This window comes from Pinus tabuliformis, chromosome 8 (assembly GCF_031772625.1).
Source record: "Pinus tabuliformis cultivar Carrire ecotype Pingquan chromosome 8, CPIR1, whole genome shotgun sequence".
Taxonomy (NCBI): domain Eukaryota; kingdom Viridiplantae; phylum Streptophyta; class Pinopsida; order Pinales; family Pinaceae; genus Pinus; species Pinus tabuliformis.
In genome coordinates, this window is record NC_142294.1 from 2,073,831,889 (window position 1) to 2,073,854,111 (window position 22,223).

General features: G+C 42.3%; 1 protein-coding gene across 7 annotated transcripts in view; it reads right to left on the reverse strand.

Annotated features, from left to right (window-relative positions):
- Nucleotides 1-22,223, reverse strand: part of LOC149244801 (E3 ubiquitin ligase BIG BROTHER-related-like) — a 96,177-nt gene that overhangs the window by 41,717 nt on the left and 32,237 nt on the right. For all 7 annotated transcript variants that reach the window (XM_089375013.1, XM_089375009.1, XM_089375007.1 and 4 more), the window contains 2 exons: nt 14,930-15,215; nt 14,770-14,810 (listed from right to left, as the gene is read on the reverse strand). In XM_089375013.1, coding sequence (XP_089231139.1) covers nt 14,770-14,810; nt 14,930-15,215 — 327 coding nt within the window. The remainder of the gene's footprint in view (nt 1-14,769; nt 14,811-14,929; nt 15,216-22,223) is intronic.

Sequence of the window (22,223 nt, forward strand, 5' to 3'; positions counted from 1 at the left end):
GGGGGTTTTTCCAGGGTCAAGTTGACCAAAAATCACTGAGTTTAAATGTGTTTTTATGGCTGTTTTAATTGCTGATTTTTTATTTCTGCAATTTCCAGCACTCTGAAAAATTTCCAGAATTTGTGTTTTCAGCAATATTTATTTTTTTAGTCTGTTAAATGTATGGCTATGGGAATGGGCATTTAACTATATGGGAGAAATAAGGTGAAACTGAAAACCGGGGTGGGAAACAGAAAATTTTACATGGTATCAGAGCTTGAGTGCTGAAGGGCAGTTTGGGACAGCAAAAGAGAAAAAAAATACAGCTGCTGATTTTTTCACTCAGAAAATTCCAGCAAGCTGATTTTTCATAAACAGCAGGTTTATCTTTACCACAGCAGTGCTATTTTTCAGTTTTAGGACAGCAAGATGTCATTGGGATTGAGGGTGGAGGATAGGTTGGATGGGCATACAAATTACAGCGTTTGGAAGGAGAGAATGCAGAGTATCTTTGAGGAGGCAGAAGTCTGGGATATCATGGTGCATACAGCACAGCACCCTGTTGTTGTGCCTACTGATGCTACTCAGTTGGCAGCTTATAATAGAAAGAACAACAAGGGTAAGAGGCTGATTCTAGACGGAATCAAAGACCATTGCATTCCTCATGTGAGAGGAAAGAGCAATGCCCATGAGATGTGGACAGCATTGTCCAATCTCTACCAGAGTACCAATGAGAACCGGAAGATGGTCCTGAAGGAGAAGCTGAAGAACATTAAGATGGGGAATGATAGTGCAGTTGGATATCTCACAAAGATCACCAATGTGAGAGATGAGTTGGCAGCGATTGGAGAGGCCATTCCATCCACTGAGTTGGTGCGTATTGCAGTGAATGCCCTCCCCCGTTCATGGTTGAACTTTGCTGATGGGGTTTGTGCACGTGAGACCCTTCCCACATGGGAGAGGTTTTGGGATGATTGTATACAGACAGAGATCAGGAAAGGACAGCTTGGGGCAGCCAAGCCAGTTGAGCAGGATGAGGACGTAGCACTGGTGGCAGGAGGCAAGAAAGGCAAAGGGAAGAAGCAGGCTTCCACAAGCGGTGGTGGAGGCAAAGGCAAAGGTAAAGGTAAACAGGGTAACTCACAAAAGGACTATTCCAAAGTGAAGTGTTGGAATTGTCAGAAGATGGGACACTATGCAGTTGTGTGTCCGGAGAAGAAGAAGAAGAAGGGGAAGACCCAGGATGTGGCAGCGTCAGCTGAGATTGAGGACTTTGCAGGTCGTTTTGACCGGGAGTTTGCGTTCACTACATGTGAGTCCTCTAGTGCAGGATCACCTGCCACACAGGTTCAGAGGGAGCATGCTTTTCCCTCGATTAGCGGAGCATCTACAGGTATCTGGTATGTGGACAGTGGGGCTTCACGTCACATGACAGGAGTCCGGGAGTACTTCTCAGAGCTTTCAGAGAGTGGCACTGATATTGAGGTAGTACTCGGTGATGACAGAGTTGTTAGAGCAGTCGGGGTGGGGACAGTGACATTTCAGAGGGAGTCCAAACCTCCCTTGAAGGTGTCAGAGGTTCTTTATGTGCCAGGGATGAGGAAGAACCTCATATCCGTCTCAGCGTTGGAGGACAGAGGATATGAGGTACTGTTCAGGGAAGGACAGGTGTTGATGTATCCCAGGGGCTCTCCAACTGATTCAGCTAGAGTGATAGGTGTACGCCATGCAAAGGTGTACAAGTTTGCATTCCAGCCCTCTTTGGCATTGAGTTGTAGTACCGACAGCAGAGCTAGCAGTTCTGAGCTATGTGAGATTTGGCACCGCAGGATGGGGCACATGTCTCATGGAGCCTTGAGGACATTGCGGGAGATCACTACAGGTGTGCCAGATTTCAGTACTGATCACCATGATACTTGCAGAGGTTGTGCGATGGGCAAGTTTGCCAAATCCCCTTTTCCCAGCAGTGACAGCAGAGCGACGGGGATACTTGATTTGATTCATTCCGATGTGAGCGGTCGGATGTCTCATGTTTCCTTGAGTGGATATGAGTACTATGTCTTATTCATTGATGATCACTCCAGGAGGACCTGGATTTATTTCTTGAAGACCAAGAGTGAGGTCTTCAAGCGGTTTCAGGAGTTCAGAGCTCTTGTGGAGACTCAGACAGGTCGAAAGATCAAGTCCCTGAGGTCGGACAATGGAGGAGAGTACACCCTTGGAGAGTTTGTTGACTATTGTGCAGAGGCAGGCATTAGGAGGGAGTTCACTGTTCCTTACAACCCCCAGCAGAACGGGGTTGCGGAGAGGAAGAACAGATCCATCATAGGGGCTGCCAAAGCCATGTTATATGATCAGGGATTGCCATTGTTCTTGTGGGCAGAGGCCTGCAACACAGCTGTTTACTTGCAGAACAGGAGTCCGCATCGTGCCTTGGGGCACATGACTCCGGAGGAGGCTTTCTTTGGGAAGAAGCCTGATCTTGGTCATCTTCATATCCTTGGATGCATTACATACTCCTATATACCCAAGGAGGAGAGGACCAAACTAGAGCCCACCGCAGAGAAGGGTATCTTTGTGGGCTACAGTGAGACCTCAAAGGCCTTTCGGATTTACATTCCTGCACAGAGGAAAGTTGTTGTCAGACGGGATGTGAAGTTCGAGGAGGACAGGGCCTTTAGGAGGTCACGGGAGTTAGAGTATCTGGATCAGTCAGACCCTCAGCAGCAGTTGAGTCAGTCGCAGGGATCCAGTGGGCAGGGATCAGGAGGATCCGGAGGTACATCTATGAGGATGTCAGGTCCATCAGTGAGCAGTGGCTCGCCGAGCCAGAGGGGTGGTGCTCCGGGCAGCATGCAGAGCAGTTCACAGAGCAGTTCACTAGGGAGTCCACTGATGGACAGTTCACACGGTACCTCAGCTTCTACAGGTTCAGGTGCAGGCAGGAGGACAGCAGACAGACAGTCAGGAGTTCAGGCTACTGATGGGGATGAGGAGGAGGAGTTTCATTCTCCTATGGGAGAAGCATGCTCAGGGAAGAGGAAGCCCAAGTGGCTTCAGGACACCTTGAGAGATGCCACATCTGTTGCTGAGCCGAAGAGGCCAGTCAGAGAGAGTAGACCACCTGAGAGATTTTGTAGCTATATGGCGATGGTTACCAGCATCCTTGACTCTGAGCCTTCTAGCTATGAGGAGGCAGCTAGCCAGCAGGTCTGGAGAGAGGCCATGCAGGAGGAGTATTCTTCTATCATGAAGAATGATGTTTGGGAGGTGGTGCCGAGGCCTGAGGGCAAATCCGTGGTTACTTCCAGATGGCTTTACAAGGTAAAGCATGCTGCAGATGGCAGCATTGAGAAATTCAAAGCAAGGTTTGTGGCTAGAGGGTTCTCACAGGTAGAGGGAGTTGATTATGAGGAGACCTTCGCTCCCGTGGCTCGATATACTTCGATCCGCTCCATTATATCGATAGCAGCAGAGATGGGTTGGAAGATCCACCAGATGGATGTGAAGACCGCATTTCTCAATGGCTTCATACAGGAGGAGGTGTACATTGAGCAGCCACAGGGCTTTGAGGTGCATGGGAAGGAGTCCCATGTGTGCAGATTGAAGAAGGCCCTTTATGGCCTGAAGCAAGCTCCCAGAGCTTGGTACTCCAGGATAGATGCATACTTGCAGGGGATGGGTTTCACAAAGAGTGAGGCAGATCCGAACCTTTACTTTATTGTGATTGGTGAGGAGCCTCTCATTCTGGTGCTGTATGTGGATGACTTGATCATTACAGGTGCAGAGAGACTCATAGAGCACTGCAAGAGAGATCTTGCAGCGGAGTTTGAGATGAAGGACATCGGCTTGATGCATTACTTTTTGGGTTTGGAGGTGTGGCAGGAGGAGGGGCATTTCTTCCTGGGGCAGGGGAAGTATATTGTGGACATCCTTAGCAGATTCCACATGGAGGATTGTAGACCCATGTCGACACCGATGATCACCAACTGGAAGAAGCTTCATGCTTCGGATTCCGAGTTGGTGGATCCCACATTGTACAGGCAGCTGATTGGTTCCTTGATGTATTTGGTCAACACCAGACCAGATATCTGTTTTGCAGTCAACACGATGAGTCAGTTTATGTGTGAGCCTAGGAAGGTTCACTGGGTGGCTGCAAAACACATTTTGCGGTACTTGCAGGGGACAGTGGATTATGGTCTGGACTACAGGCAGGGAGATGGAGTGAGATTGGCAGGATACACTGATTCTGATTGGGCAGGTTGTGCTTCTGATAGGAAGAGCACTTCAGGGTGTTGTTTTGGGTTGGGTTCAGCAGTAGTGTCATGGTTCAGCCGGAAGCAGCAGTCAGTAGCACTGAGTTCAGCGGAAGCAGAGTATATGGCAGCCAGTCTAGCTAGTTGTGAGGCCATCTGGCTTCGCAAGATGTTGTTTGGCTTATTTGGTCAGCCGTTGAGACCTTCAGTGATTTACTGTGATAATCAGAGTTGCATTAAACTCACGGAGAATCCAGTATTTCATGACAGGTCAAAGCATATCGAGATCAGATATCATTTCATCAGAGACCATGTTCAGAAGGGAGCTGTAAAGCTTGAGTATATTTCCACTGATGAGCAGGTTGCAGATATTCTTACCAAAGCCTTACCACGGGGCAAGCATGTCTACTTCAGAGACAAGATGGGTGTGGTGAGGAACACCTTCCTCGGTAAGAGGGAGTGTTGAAATTTGGTACCGGAGGACAGGTGGTTCCCTAAGGCTTTGATCTTTGGCCTAGGGAAAAGTGTCCAAAAGAATTTAATTTTTCTCCTAAAGTAACTTTATAATTTTTATAAAGTTAAATCTAATTTGAAAGTGACTTTAAGTGATAAAGTTACTAAGTCTAATTTTAAAGTGACTTTATAAAGTCAATGAAAAATTAGAAAGGAAAAGTGACTTTGGAAATAAATGACTAAGTGGGTCTTTATTAAAGTGGGGTGAATTAAAAAATAGAAAGTGAGATTTAAATGAGCATTTAATCTCAGCCATTGATCTAAATCTATTTCAGCCATTGGATTTAGGGATCACCCAAAAGTCATTTAGGGTTGGGTTAAGGGAGGAAAAGGTGGAAAAGATCATTCAATTCTTTCATGAGCAGATTGGGAGAAGGAGAGCAAGAGAGCAAGGGAGATTTCTGGACAAGGAGGAGAAAGAGGCAGCAGTTTGGCACACACACCAAGGCAGCATTTCAGCAAATCTGAACAGCATAAAGAACAAGCAGAAAAAGGCAGATTTAGTGAGCAAAACAGTGAAAAAATTATTTTTCAGCACGAATATCGAGGAGGCGATTTTCTGCACTTTTCCCGAGGGCTGTCCGTACAAGTCCGTACGGCCGTCCGTACAGTCCGTACAGTCTGTACGGTCCGTACATCCGTACGTCCGTACAGTCCGTACATCCGTACGGTCCGTACAGCTCTTCCAGCAGTTTTCAGATTGTCGTGTGGGCTGAAAACAGATAAGTTTTGCTTGCTGGAAAAATTTCTGTTTTGCTGATTTTTTTGCTGAAATATTTTCTCTGTAAAAGGCATTTTCCAGAAATAAAGAAGAGCTCTCAAACTGGTTTTCCCCAAGAGTTGTAGGGGGTTTTTCCAGGGTCAAGTTGACCAAAAATCACTGAGTTTAAATGTGTTTTTATGGCTGTTTTAATTGCTGATTTTTTATTTCTGCAATTTCCAGCACTCTGAAAAATTTCCAGAATTTGTGTTTTCAGCAATATTTATTTTTTTAGTCTGTTAAATGTATGGCTATGGGAATGGGCATTTAACTATATGGGAGAAATAAGGTGAAACTGAAAACCGGGGTGGGAAACAGAAAATTTTACAGTCTATGGTTCCATCAGCTTTGTATTTCACTTTATACACCCATTTGCAACCTATGGGCTTTTTTCTGCAGGAAGATCAAAAAGTGTCCATGTGTGATTCTTCTAAAGACTCTGGAATTCGGCTTCCATAGCCTGTTCCCACTCAGATGTACCCTTAGCCTCTGAATAGGTTTGAGGCTCAAAAATATTGTGTAGGTTAGCCATAAGAGCAAAATTGACTGTAGACTGTTGTCTGTTCTTATGTCTAGAAGTTCTACCTTCAAGGAGCTCATCATCCCGGAGATCACCAATGGTTTTAGCCCACCATTTAGGCCGAAGAGTAGAAGAACCAATATCAGGAGTAGATGGAGAAGACTCAAGAGCAATAGGGGCCGCAAGAGGAGGGTTATTTTCTGGAGGAGGCTCAGATAGAGTAGTATCAAATACTGATGCTACATCATCCCTCCCATCAGGTGGACCAACCGGAAGACGAACACTGTGAGGCTGATCCTCAAAACACTGCTCAGAAGAAGAAGACTGAAAGAATCCTCTGTCTTCATCAAATACTACATCCCGACTGAAGCTAAGACGACCAGTGGCTATATCTATCAGCCTATAGGCCTTATGATGATCACTGTACCCTGTCATCATGAGTTTCTGGCTTTTGGAATCCAATTTAGAGCGCTTAGCAGCTGGAATCCAAACATATGCAACTGAGCCAAATACTTTGAGATGACTGATCTTAGGCTTACGACCAGACCAAACCTCTTCAGGAGTCTTCCCTGTAACAGCCTGAGTGGGTGATCGGTTAAGAAGGTAAACAGCAGTAAATACTGCTTCAGCCCAGAATCTGTTTGGAACACTCCTGTGTTGTAACATGGAACGAGCCATTTCAACAACCGTGCGGTTGCGACGCTCGACAACACTGTTCTGCTGGGGAGTGTAAGGTGTGGTTAATTGACGTTTGATGCCATGAATATCACAGAAGTTGGAAAAAGCTGAGGAACAAAATTCCCCCCCATTGTCGGTCCTAAGGGTCATGATATTACAACCAGATTCTTTTTCAACTAAGGTTTTAAACTTCTGAAAGGTACTAAGAGCATCAGATTTATTTTTTAGAAAATACACCCACATCTTTCTACTGAAATCATCTACAATAAGTAAAAAATATTTGCAAGCAGTGATAGAAGCTGTATTCATAGGACCACAAATATCAGCATGAATTAACTGAAGTACCTTAGATGCGCGCCAAGATTCTCCATCTTTGAATGAAGACCGATGTTGCTTTCCTGCTTGATAGGCGCTGCATACCCCCAACTGCTGAGTCTGAATATCAGGTAATCCTGACACAAGTCCCTCCCGAGAGAGCTGAGAGAGATACTGCATATTTAGATGCCCATATCGCTAATGCCATAGAGTGCTGATGGGAGAGACACGTGCTGCTAGAGCCACTTCTGGAGAGTCACCGGTATCAAGTAGCCTGTATAGACCATGGTCCTCTAGGCCAACAGCAATTGTTAGACTGGTCTCCCTGTCAATGATGGAGCACTTGTGTGCACTGAACACAACATCAAGCTGAGGAGAATTCCTCATAATCTGGCTGACAGATAGCAGATTAATTTCCATACCAGGAACATAGTATACATTCAAAAATATGAGTGTGCGTCCACCAGACTGAATTTGAACTGTTCCTCTGCCAGCTACTGTGTACTTCTCACCTCCTCCAAATACCACAGAATCACTGAAAGGTGAGAAGTCAATAAACCAGTCACGCCTGTGAGAGAAATGGCGTGATGCACTAGAATCAATGTACCATGCAAAGGAAGGAACATGATCTAAGGACCTTTTAGCCATAAAGGCATAAAAGGCAGACTCTGTCTGCTCGGAATGCTCTGCAACATTTGTTGTCTGATGTGGCCCTCCCTGCTTCTTCTGTTCAGAAGCAATCCTCTGTCGACAATCTTTCTTCATGTGACCGAACCTATGACAGTAATTACACTGCACACTTTTCTTCCTAGCAGGATCAAAACGCTGAGAAGAGCCTTTCTGCTGAAAGGACTGAGAGGACTGATATTTTGCAGCAAATGCATTTTCCGAGGACACTGATGAAGCACTACTACCAAACTGTTGTTTCCACCGATCCTGCTGCAGAAGTTTGGTACATAATTCTGGAAACTTCAGATCAACATTTGTGGTGGTAATGTTGAGTGTTTCGATGAAGTGTTCATAAGATTTCGGTAGACTTTTCAAAGTAATGACTACCATATCTTCTTCCTCCATGGTCCGACCAATGGCTTCGAGCTGATCTCGAATGTCTTTAATTTTGTTGAGATGTTCTTGTAAAGACATCTGTTCGTCCATCATGATGGAGAACAACTGATTTTTGAGAAAAAAGCTCTGCTTTTGTCAGATGTCTCGTGCAGTTCTTTCAACTGTTGCCAGATTTCGGCAGCTGTCTTGCCAGAAGGAATCTGTGGTAACTGATCATCAGCGACAGAGAGCTTGAGAAGCATAACAGCCTCTCGATTTCGATCATCAAATTTATCTTGATCGGTCCCAGCTGTACCGGGACGAAGCTCTTTTCCCAAAATGAGCTGATCAAGACGCCTGTATTCAAAAATGGTCAACATTCTTTGTTTCCAAATGTTATAGTTGCTGCCATTAAAGCGTTGATTTCCTTCTAGCATCAGATTGGTGAGCGTGGCCATTTTCCCAAAGAAAATACAGAAGTCTGACACACAAAAAATGTAGCTGCCTGTTTATCCTGGTGTAAATCAAAACAGACTTTGTTCTGCTAGAAAAAATATTTACCCAGCAAAAATATATCTCCCCAGTCTAAAAAAATAGCAATACTGTTGTAGTTGTACCCTTCTTTTAGTTAGGCAAATAACACAGGACAGAGCTTTAATAAATGTGACAGGTCCAAATCATAAGGTAAAGTTTGAGGTTCCTTTCTCTGTCCAGATCTGAGTTTTGTCCTAAGGTAAGCACAGGTCTGAGAATACAGTCTCCCACAGGTCTGAGAATGCAAGTCTACCACAAGTGTATACTGCTGCAATGTCCGAGCTATAAACAGGTGTCACAGGTATGCTCAGGTCCGTGGAGCTGCACCACAATCCGAGCTACAACAGGTGATTTTCCTTCAAGTCTGAGTTGTAATGGAGGTTGTCATGATCATGATGGAAAAAATCCGCTGATTGGGAAAAAACTGCCGGCAGACAAGACCGTTGATGTTAAAACAAATACGTAGATTGAACAAAGTGGACCCACGTGAGCCGTCGAATGCCGTCAAGGCTTCACGTCTCAGCTACGATTTTTTTTTTTTTCGGTCTCTTCTGTGTAAGTCCACAGTTCCGCGGTATAGTTCCACAGGTCCGAGGTGTATCCACAGGTTCGAAATATAACCCTTCCACAACTTCAAACCACAAGTTCGAGCCTCTAACGCTGCTGCTTAATTATCGGTCTTCAATGGCAAAATGACGTATCACGATGAGACCAATAGAAAATACGAGAGCCACGATGAGGTGACAGGGGTTCAAAAAACAAATATACTGTTGCCCATAACACGCAGAGCGTATTTTCAGACCAGCTCGATCACCAATCCAAAATAATTACACGACTCCGATTTTCAAAACAAATGAGATTTGAATGAGAAGAAACACCTGGGTCACCTTTGCCGAAGAAAATAGCCGGATTCGATTCACGATTCCAAGCCGAAAAGCCAAAATGACTTTCACGATTCCGAGCAAACTGGCCAGCCAAAAAAAATCCCGCTCCCACGAAACGGTCACCGCCACAAAGTTAATTCCTCAAAAAAATGATCATGCAGGAGAAGAATCCATTTCTGTATCGAGATGGACGACTGTAAGCTTTTATCATAGCGAGCAAAGCCGAGGCTAAGACTCAGTGAAGGCTACCTGGCTTATAGAGGGCTCGACCTTAGAAAGGACTCAAAAGATTAAGATGCAGAGAGAATAACTGTTCAAGAAATCTCTTAACCTCGCTCTGATACCATAAAAAAATGTTGAATGAATTAATTCAGAATGAGCAAACAGCTCAATGATAATACAGAGATATTTACAATAATAGAAACATCAGGTTTCTATGTAGAATATGGAAACACTCAGTTTCATCTAAGAAACTGCAAGAAACTGCTTAAAAGAAAAAAATAGCAATATCTAAAAGGTTGAGTATTAAATACTAAATAGGAATATTCTAATACCAGAAACATCTAGAAGTTTTATATTTGATTGTTGGATCACATTTTTTAACGCATTTAGGTGGTCTTGTGCTGAGATTGGATTGTTTCCTTGCAACCTAAGAAGCTTATCTATGGCTCCATCTTTTATATCATGAGAAGCTCCAATGAAGGTTGAAGGATCCAAAGCCTTATAGTTATCATCCAAACGGGGTATAGACATAGTGCTTGATATAATAGAATTCCTTAGAGTATTGGAAACAAGTACCTTATATCTTCAACAAACTCAAATGTCAGTAACTAAGTTATATGATGCCCGAGCTATAATTTGTTCACCCACCCTCTATAATATCTTTCTAGTTTAACCAAAGATGGAACAAGCGCTTTTGAGGAGCTTGAAGTGTATCTCTATGTCGAACTTCCTTCAAGTAGAGTAACTAGATAAGACTTTAGATTCAACTCTATCTCCGCTCATCAACTATAACAAAGCATAGTCTTCAACTTTCCACGTAATGGAGACTTTATCTTCAACAACAACACCAATTTGTTAGCTACCGAACTTGCACTTAAAGTTATAAATCCCTAAGAACAAGTTCAATGATAAGAGCAACTCAAGAAGGTTTCCCAATGTCACCTCAATGGAACTTTCTCACACTTTAGGCCACCTCTCCTATGGCACAAAGGGGAAATCCTTAAGAAATATTTATAATATTTTTTGAGGTAAATGGGTGAAAGAATAGATCAATATCGATTAGAGGTGATTAGATTACCTTATCAAGAGTAAACACCAACAACCTATCTTACAGTGATTAATTATGTAGATCATTTAACGCAACTTCCCACAGGTGAGTCATGCACATTGATCACAATGTGGTAAATCAAAATTTTCTAGCACACAACACTACACTTGCAAATTCAACTCCAATTGTAATTAGTATAGATTTCACCAATGACAAAGCTTTTAATCTCCAAGGATTTAAATTTTGTGCAGAATCAATGAACAATCTTTGATCCTACCATTAATGCCTAGGAGTTTTATTTGCTACCTGGGCAGTTCTGTGGATTATCTAACTTGAATTCCCTTGATTGTTTGACATTCAGATTTTCTACTATCTTCGCATGATTTTCCATCAATTTTAGTTTACATTCTACCAAGTTTCTAGGATAGGGGAGAGCAGAAGTGGGGAAACACACATGGGGGATGTGTGCAAGACACCCCCAAAATTTCAGCATTTTTTTTTGTTTGGGGGGGGGTGTCGATGTCGATGTCCCTAGCATAGGGGTCCCCATCTCTAAAATTATAAAAATAAAAGTAATGATAATGAAATCCCAACAATAACATTTCATCCAATGCAAATGCATCATTGCATAATGTAAAAAATACTATATAGTAAACAATAAAATACTAAATTCAAATTTGAAAATGATATAAACAAGATTCAAATGAAATCCATTGATTCATAAATGAAATCTTATATACATCGATTTAGATTCACAACTCATCATTCATCATGCTAGAATCTAATTAGTACTAAGCAAAACAGTAGATACCTTAGTTTGAAATCGCTTATTTTTATTTTTTACTTTCTTTTAGCCTTCAGACAAAAAAACATGGGGTGCCTAGACATCCCTGATTTTGAGGGGGCTGCCCAGGTGCCCCTTGCTTGGTAAAGACACTCCCCACATTAGGGACACATTTCCCCATTCATTCCTATTAGAATTGGCAACTAGGGCCAAATTCTACCTTCAGACAGCTCATATGATGGAGATGATTATTGCATTGGATTCCTCTTTTCGAGAGGTCCAAGTTTGATATAAAGATCATCTCATTCAGACAAGCAAAAGTGTGATTTTGAATTTATTCTCTCACATGTACAAATTGTTAAGGTCAGCCTCAGCTTAATGTAGGCTCAAGAAGCCCAATAGATGTGTCTCTTCACCCACATCAAAGTGTATAAATAGAAGAGACCTCTCTCCTCATTTGGACATCACTCACTTCATCATTATTCTCTCTCCACAACAGATTGGTTTGTACAGCTTGGGAATCTTCTCTCTCTCACACGTGAGGCTAGGACTGTTTTTCTAGGCTAAAACAGGACGAAAATTTCAAACTGTTGACCTGCATTGACCACTGCTGTTTTGACCGAGTTTGACTGTGTTTTCTGGGGCAGAATTTCACTCTCTTGAGGCCGCATTAATTGGCACAGAAATCAAGGTGTTTGGGACTGTTTGACCAGCATTGACCGCAGGGCTGACTGCTGTTTGACCGAGTTTGACCAGCATTTGTGGGACTGTTTTGGGTTGATTTATCTTCCTTTGACCGAGCTTCAAAGGGGATTACTTGCTGCTGATTTGACCAGTGTTGACTTTATGGTTGGGGCATAAGTCTGACTGCAGTTGACTGCAGTATTTGACAAGGCTGATTTGACTTTGTATTGGGCTAATCTATTTGACTTTTGTACTCTCTCTCTCTGCTGAAATATTGAATAATAATAAGAAGATTTTATCAAAGGGTTTTCCCTACGTCGGGGTTTTTCCTTGGCATCTGCCAAACCTGGTGTCCTCTTGTCTTGGCTTGTCTTCTGCAATGTTTATATGTTCTATCTGCATTTACTGTCGATGTGATTAATGGTTAATGTGATTGCTACTGGAAATTATTGGAAATTGTCATTGGGCCACTAAAGGAACATTGAAGTAAATTGTGCTAAGCATAGAACATACCACTCCGAAAATAGGGGGCAGGAGAAAATATTTCCCAATGCACCCCTCCACTCCCCCCTACCCTCAAAATGGGCAAGGGGGTATGCCCCCCACCTTTGTGTTATATCACTGGGTTTGACAAATTTCATGGTTCGATCTTCGACGGATTTAATATGCAACTAAATAAATTCCATAAAGTTCAGTTTTGTTATTCCCCTTTGAACCTAAAGGTCATTTAATTCTTAATCTTGAATGTGTTTTAAATGGTTCTTGAATGAAACAACCCTGGAATGCACCCCATGTTTAAATTTGACATAATATCATTGTGTAATGTGCCCTTTGCTCGTGCCTCTGATGCGCTTATCTATATGGATGTGAGGCTGTGACTGATCTTACAAATGAATTTAATTATAAATGAATATATCATGATATATATATAGAGTTCACCATATATAGTTCATTATATATATAATGAAAAAACAAAAGCAAATATATGTATATATATATATTGTTTAACAAAACATTTATTAAAAGTTAAAAGTTAAAAATTATATAAAATTTAATATATTACATTTTTTATTTTTTGAACTTAATGTCGAACTTTATCCATTACTTTTTATATGACTAATTTTTTTCGAATTTTATGGTTGCCAAATTTGAATACAAACACGAACCAAGTGACTAAGCCATGGGAGACACACCCCCATGGAACATTGGTTTTCGATTAGTGTAGGACAGCAACACATGGGTGTCAACTTCTTTTCTTATGTCATCCTAGCGGATTCCCAAAAATGAGCAGGGGAAAAGACAATGATTGTCCTCTTGTCATTTTCTAATGGTTCTTTTGTAAATTTCTTCCAAGATTCTCAGTGTAGATCTTATATGTAAACTTGTAAAGGACCTTTGGTTTAACCTTGAATTGTGTTAGCAACAATTTTCTAATTTTTCTCTTTAAATTTGCAACGGAATCTTTGGGATATAATTTGGCCACAAGCCAACAATGGTGTTTCCAATAGCAATGAATTTTGATCATAGCTCGGGGGGGACTGAACCCTCAATACCAGCCCAAGTTGGGGTTTGGTATCAATGCAATGCAATGTAATGAACCCAATTAGTTAATACACTAAATATCCAAAATGAATAGTCAAACAAACAGTTTATATGGATTTTAACCAAAAAAAATGCAAGATTAGCATACGAAGTTGTGTATAAATATACATTGAATGGTCACCTACCTGAATAGATGTGCCTTTTAGGCAAGTAATCTTTGGTTATTCAATATTGTTTTATTATGATTACTTTTATTATTATTATTATCTATTATCATTGTAGGTGTATTTATGAAGTTGTGTATAAATATACGTTGAATGGTCACCTACCTGAATAGATGTGCCTCTTAGGCAAGTAATCTTTGCTTATTCAATATTGTTTTATTATGGTTACTTTATTATTATTATTATTATCTATTATCATTGTAGGTGTATTTATGAATGGCACAGCAACAAGAAACAACCATGCACAAGCAAAGAAATGAACATTGTATAGATTTTATCAATAAAACAGGGAAGGACAAACATTTATCAAATATCCAAGAATGCCCAAGTAGAATGAGGAAGGACCTTAACCTTAAAGAGTTGACACTTATAATCCTTGGTAGTTGAGGTAAACGTTTTTCTCTTTCTAGATGCATTAAACAAGAGGATAGGTTTTAAATGATCAGAAAGTAGACGAGGATTAGAAGGCCGTATAAGTTGTTTTGACATTAAGATGTCTTGATTAGAGAATAGTGGAATAGGGTGGATGTCAATACAGCTATTGACCATATAGGAATAATTATTGCATGTGATGCCATTGAAGGATTATAGCTAGGCAAAAGGTTCCAAGACCACTTTGCATAGCATTGTTGTTTGGCTGGAAGCATCAAGAAAAATTTGAGCTGCACCCATAGTACAGCCTTCCCTCAGATTGGAAAGAACGATATGAGTCAACATTTGCAAAATTTACAATCCTCTAATAGAAAGAACACACTGGGAAAAACATGAAACAATGGTCATACCCGTGAAGTGCTATCATCATCTTCATTGTCATCCTCCTCCCCTGCAACAATTTACACTCAGAAAAAGCAGTTGTAATCGTGTGCAGAGATTATAGTTGGTACTCATAGCTAAAATCCATATAATTGAGTTCAAAATAAAGCAACAGCTATAGAAGCTTACGGTCATTAATGCCAGCCAAAGCCATCATTTGAGTTGTCAATAGACGGTCTTCAGCTTCCTGAAGTGTCCTGGCATATGCTTCGTCACTTTCAAATAAAGAGGCATCAACCTCTTCACAGTGACCATCAGCCAATCCTTCCCCTTCAAATTCACCGGCATTAGCAACAACCTCATCTTCATTTTCACCACTGTCATCTATATAATATTCATGATCATTATTCCCACTTCCAGAAGACTCATAGTCACTAAATTCTGCATTCCTTTGAAGTAGCATATATGCCCTTTCCTGAAAAATACAACATGTCAACACCAATAGAATATTGCAAAATGCCAGTATGACTTCCTAACATTGAAAAGAAAAATGCAAAAAATTGAAAATCGTGTCAAAAGAACACCTTTAAACTGTAGACAGAAATGTGCATAAAAAATCTCTTATAGAGATAGAGGAAGCAATGCAGTATTCTACCTGCACTTAAATAAAAAAATGCTAAACCAAACTCATAATTTTGTTTTCCCCACAATAAAAAATATATATTTATATTTCCAAACTTTAAGGTGGTTTTGCTTTGGCTCCTCTTAAGAAAAATATAGCAGACCACCTTTAGAATAGAAATGAATTTATGTTAAGGAGTTGTCTATAATGCGACTTTTTGGAGATTCCGGTGACGGAATCCGGCGGAAGAAATTGAGGTTAAATCTTGATTTGTTGCAGTTAAAATGGTTTTTTAACTGCACATTTGGATTCAGCACCCTAAAAAACCCTGGGACGCTTTGATTGTACAGAAACCAGCTATCAAACTTGCGATTCCAATAAATTGCTGCCGGATTTTGACCAGAAAAACCCACCGGAAAGGCTTCCAAAAAGTCGCATTATAGACAACTGCTTATGTTAATGTCAACTAACCCTCCATTAAATGACAGACAGATCATAAGGGCCAACATTAGCACCCAGCAGGTGTGGAGAAGCCCCAACGTAAGATTGGGTAAACTTTGATGAAGTAGTAAAATGGAAACCAGGACCAGATGGGGCAGGAGGTATTTTTAGAAATAAGAAGGCATAATCTGTTAGGATATTCCGATACATAGGAAATAGTTAAGTATAACTTGGTCTAGTGTAGAATTAGGTAAAGTGTGTTTCTTTACTATGTACTTTTGTAACTTACAATCTGACGGTCACGATATGTAGTGATCCGACGGTTCATTCTCTCTTCGGTATTACCGACACTTGATCCATGGCTTAACACCTGATTGGTCCATGATCTCTATTGAAAGAGCATGGAGGGTCATTTGTAGGGTAACGGTTCATGAGAGAAGCTTATGTAAATTTTCATTTTTTTATTAATAAATTGCTTGAAGTGGCCGCGTTGGCTCAGGCCATGGATTGTTTCCCTCTTTGAAGGTTTTAACCACATCAACAATATTGGTGTATTGATCTATGATTTGTTTGTGAGTGGTGTCCTTTAGTGTTCTGTCTGAGGAACTTATGTTGAAATTTGGTACCGGAGGACAGGTGGTTCCCTTAGGCTTTGATCTTTGGCCTAGGGAAAAGTGTCCAAAAGAATTTAATTTTTCTCCTAAAGTGACTTTATAATTTTATAAAGTTAAATCTAATTTAAAAGTGACTTTAAGTGATAAAATTACTAAGTCTAATTTTAAAGTGACTTTTATAAAGTCAATGAAAAATTAGAAAGGAAAAGTGACTTTGAAAATAAATGACTAAGTGGGTCTTTATTAAAGTGGGGTGAATTAAAAAATAAAAAGTGAGATTTAAATGAGCATTTAATCTCAGTCATTGATCTAAATCTATTTCAGCCATTGGATTTAGAGATCGCCCAAAAGTCACTTGGGTCACCCAAAAGTCATTTGGAGTTATATTAAGGGAGGAAAAGGAGGAAAAGATCACATTAGATTCAATTCTTTCATGAGCAGATTGGGAGAAGGAGAGCAAGAGAGCAAAAGAGATTTCTGAGCAGGGAAGAGAAAGAGACAACAGCTTGGCACACATTCCAAAGCAGCAGTTGAGCAGATTTGTACAGCTGATTCAGCACACAGTGAAAGGCAGATTTTGGCACGATTTTCGAGGAAAAGTTTGCACAAAAATCAAGCAGTTTGCTAGTTTTTCTGCACGCAAAACGAGGGCCATACAACAGCATTTAATGCTGAAAGTGGGCACAAAAATCGAGGAGACCGTCAGCGTTTATTGCTGTCCTGTTTGCTGTAATTTCCAGTTTGCTGTGAAGCATGGGAAAATAGACAAGTTGTAAATTTGCTTGCTGATTTTTTGCTAAAAATTTCTCACTGTAAAAGGCAATTTTCAGAAATAAAGAAGAGCTCTCAAACTGGTTTTCCCCAAGAGTTGTAGGGGGTTTTTTCAGGATCACATTGACCAAAAATCTCAGTGTTTAAATGTGTTTTAATGGTTGTTTATTACTGCTGATTTTTATTTCTGCAATTTCCAGCATTCTGTAAAATTTCCAGAATTTGTGTTTTCAGCAAATTTATTTTTTTCAGCTTGTTAAATGTATGGTTATGGGAAAGGGCATTTAACTATATGGGAGAAATAAGGAAAAACTGAAAACCGGGGTAGGAAAACAGAAATTTCTACATGGTATCAGAGCTTCAGTGCTGAAGGGCAATTTGGGGCAGCAAAAGGAAAAATTACAGTTGCTGATTTTTCACTCAGAAAATTCCAGCAAACTGATTTTTTTCATAAACAGCAGTTTTATCTTTACTACAGCAGTGCTATTTTTCAGTTTTAGGACAGCAGGATGTCGTTGGGATTGAAGGTGGAGGATAGGCTGGATGGGCATATAAATTACAGCGTTTGGAAGGAGAGAATGCAGAGTATCTTTGAGGAGGCAGAAGTCTGGGATATCATGGTGCATACCACACAGAACCCTATTGTTGTGCCTACTGATGCTACTCAGTTGACAGCTTATAATAAAAAGAACAACAAGGGTAAGAGGCTAATTCTGGACGGAATCAAAGACCATTGTATTCCTCATGTGAGAGGAAAGAGCAATGCCCATGAGATGTGGACAACATTGTCCAATCTCTACCAGAGTACCAATGAGAACCGGAAGATGGTCCTGAAGGAGAAGCTGAAGAACATTAAGATGGGTAATGATAGTGTAGCTGGATATCTCACAAAGATTACTAATGTGAGAGATGAGTTGGCAGCGATTGGAGAGGCCATTCCACCCACTTACTTGGTGCGGATTGCAGTGAATGGCCTCCCCTGTTCATGGTTGAACTTTGCTGATGGGGTTTGTACACGTGAGACCCTTCCCACATGGGAGAGGTTTTGGGATGATTGCATTCAGACAGAGATCAGGAAAGGTCAACTTGGGGCAGCCAAGCCAGTTGAGCAGGATGAGGATGTAGCACCGGTGGCAGGAGGCAAGAAAGGCAAAGGGAAGAAGCAGGCTTCCACAAGTAGTGGTGGGGGCAAAGGCAAAGGTAAAGGTAAACAGGGGAACACACAGAAGGACTATTCCAAGGTGAAGTGTTGGAATTGTCAAAAGATGGGACACAGTTGTGTGTCCGGAGAAGAAGAAGAAGAAGGGGAAGAACCGGGACGTGGCAGCTTCAGCAGAGATTGAGGACTTTGCTGGTCGTTTTGACCGAGAGTCTGCGTTCACTACGTGTGAGTCCTCTAGTGCAGGATCACCTACCACACAGGTTCAGAGGGAGCATGCTTTTTCCTCAATTAGCGGAGCATCTTCAGGTATCTGGTATGTGGACAGTGGGGCTTCACGTCATATGACAGGAGTCTGTGAGTACTTCTCAGAGCTTTCAGAGAGTGGCACTGATATTGAGGTAGTACTCAGTGATGACAGAGTTGCTAGAGCAGGCGGGGTGGGGACAGTGACATTTCAGAGGGAGTCCAAACCTCCCTTGAAGGTGTCAAAGGTTCTTTATGTGCCAGGGATGAGGAAGAACCTCATATCCATCTCAGCTTTGGAGGACAGAGGATATGAGGTACTGTTCAGGGGAGGACAGGTGTTGATGTATCCCAGGGGCACTCCAGCTGATTCAACTAGAGTGATAGGTGTACGCCATGCAAAGGTGTACAAGTTTGCATTCCAGCCCCTTTTGGCATTGAGCAGTAGTACCGACAGCAGAGCTAGCAGTTCTGAGCCGTGTGAGATTTGGCACCGCAAGATGGGACATATGTATCATGGAGCCTTGAGGACATTGCGGGAGATCACTACAGGTGTGCCAGATTTCAGTACTGATCACTTTGATACTTGCAGAGGTTGTGCGATGGGCAAGTTTTCCAAATCCCCTTTTCCCAGCAGTGACAGCAGAGCGACGGGGATACTTGATTTGATTCTTTCCGATGTGAGCGGTCGGATGTCTCATGCTTCCTTGAGTGGATATGAGTACTATGTTTTATTCATTGATGATCACTCCAGGAGGACCTGGATTTATTTTTTGAAGACCAAGAGTGAGGTCTTCAAGCGGTTTCAGGAGTTCAGAGCTCTTGTGGAGACTCAGACAGGTCGAAAGATCAAGTCCCTGAGGTCGGACAATGGAGGAGAGTACACCCTTGGAGAGTTTGTTGACTATTGTGCGGAGGCAGGTATTAGGAGGGAGTTCACTGTTCCTTACAACCCCCAGCAGAACGGGGTTGCAGAGAGAAAGAACATATCCATCATAGGGGCTGCCAAAGCCATGTTACATGATCAGGGGTTGCCATTGTTCTTGTGGGCAGAGGCCTGCAACACAGTTGTTTACTTGCAGAACAGGAGTCTGCATCGTGCCTTGGGGCACATGACTCCGGAGGAGGCTTTCTCTGGGAAGAAGCCTGATATTGGTCATCTTCATATCTTTGGATGCATTATATACTCCTATATACCCAAGGAGAAGAGGACCAAACTAGAGCCCACCGCAGAGAAGGGTATCTTTGAGGGCTACAGTGAGACCTCAAAGGCCTTTCGAATTTACATTCCTGCACAGAGGAGAATTGTTGTCAGACGGGATGTGAAGTTCGAGGAGGACAGGCCCTTTAGGAGGTCACGGGAGTTAGAGTATCTGGATCAGCCAGACCCTCAGCAGCAATTGGGTCAGTCGCAGAGATCCAGTGGGCAGGGATCGGGAGGATCCGAAGGTACATCTATGAGGATGTCAGGTCCGTCAGTGAGCAGTGGCTCGCCGAGCCAGAGGGGTGGTGCTCCAGGCAGCATGCAGAGCAGTTCACAGAGCAGTTCACTAGGGAGTCCATTGATGGACAGTTCACACGGTACCTCAGCTTCTACAGGTTCAGGTGCAGGCAGGAGGACAGCAGACAGACAGTCAGGATTTCAGGCTCCTAATGATGATGAGGAGGAGGAGTTTCATTCTCCAGTGGGAGAAGTGCGCTCAGGGAAGAGGAAGCCCAAGTGGCTTCAGGACACCTTGAAAGATGCCACATCTGTTGCTGAGCCGAAGAGGCCGGTCAGAGAGAGTAGACCACCTGAGAGGTTTTGTAGCTATATGGCGATGGTTACCAGCATCCTTGACTCTGAGCCTTCTAGCTATGAGGAGGCAGCTAACCAGCAGGTCTGGAGAGAGGCCATGCAGGAGGAGTATTCTTCTATCATGAAGAATGATGTTTGGGAGGTGGTGCCGAGGCCTGAGGGCAAATCCGTGGTTACTTCCAGATGGCTTTACAAGGTAAAGCATGCTGTAGATGGCAGCATTGAGAAATTCAAAGCGAGGTTTGTGGCTAGAGGGTTCTCCCAGGTAGAGGGAGTTGATTATGAGGAGACCTTCGCTCCCGTGGCTCGATATACTTCGATCCGCTCCATTATATCGATAGCAGCAGAGATGGGTTGGAAGACCCACCAGATGGATGTGAAGACCGCATTTCTCAATGGCTTCATACAGGAGGAGGTGTACATTGAGCAGCCACAGGGCTTTGAGGTGCATGGGAAAGAGTCCCATGTGTGCAGACTGAAGAAGGCCCTTTATGGCCTGAAGCAAGCTCCCAGAGCTTGGTACTCCAGGATAGATACATATTTGCAGGGGATGGGTTTCACAAAGAGTGAGGCAGATCCGAACCTTTACTTTATTGTGATTGGTGAGGAGCCTATCATTCTGGTGTTGTATGTGGATGACTTGATCATTACAGGTGCAGAGAGACTCATAGAGCACTGCAAGAGAGATCTTGCGACGGAGTTTGAGATGAAGGACATCGGCTTGATGCATTACTTTTTGGGTTTGGAGGTGTGGCAGGAGGAGGGGCATTTCTTCCTGGGGCAGGGGAAGTATATTGTGGACATCCTTAGCAGATTCCACATGGAGGATTGTAGACCCATGTCTACACCAATGATCACCAACTGGAAGAAGCTTCATGCTTCGGATTCCGAGTTGGTGGATCCCACATTGTACAGGCAGCTGATTGGTTCCTTGATGTATTTGGTCAACACTAGACCAGATATCTGTTTTGCAGTCAACACGATGAGTCAGTTTATGTGTGAGCCTAGGAAGGTTCACTGGATGGCTGCAAAACACATTTTGCGATACTTGCAGGGGACAGTGGATTATGGTCTGGACTACAGGCAGGGATATGGAGTGAAATTGGCAGGATACGCTGATTCTGATTGGGCAGGTTGTGCTTCTGATAAGAAGAGCACTTCAAGGTGTTGTTTTGGGTTGGGTTCAGCAGTAGTGTCATGGTTCAGCCGGAAGCAGCAGTCAGTAGCACTGAGTTCAGCGGAAGCAAAGTATATGGCAGCCAGTCTAGCTAGTTGTGAGGCTATCTCGCTTCGCAAGATGTTGTTTGGCTTATTTGGTCAGCCATTGAGACCTTCAGTGATTTACTGTGATAATCAGAGTTCCATTAAACTCACGGAAAATCCAGTGTTTCATGACAGGTCAAAGCATATCGGGATCAGATATCATTTCATTAGAGACTATGTTGAGAAGGGAGTTGTGAAGCTTGAGTATATTTCCACTGATGAGCGGTTGCAGATATCCTTACTAAAGCCTTACCACGGGGCAAGCATGTCTACTTCAGAGACAAGATGGGTGTGGTGAGGAACACCTTCCTCGGTAAGAGGGAGTGTTGAAATTTGGTACCGGAGGACAGGTGGTTCCCTTAGGCTTTGATCTTTGGCCTAGGGAAAAGTGTCCAAAAGAATTTAATTTTTCTCCTAAAGTGACTTTATAATTTTATAAAGTTAAATCTAATTTAAAAGTGACTTTAAGTGATAAAGTTACTAAGTCTAATTTTAAAGTGACTTTTATAAAGTCAATGAAAAATTAGAAAGGAAAAGTGACTTTGAAAATAAATGACTAAGTGGATCTT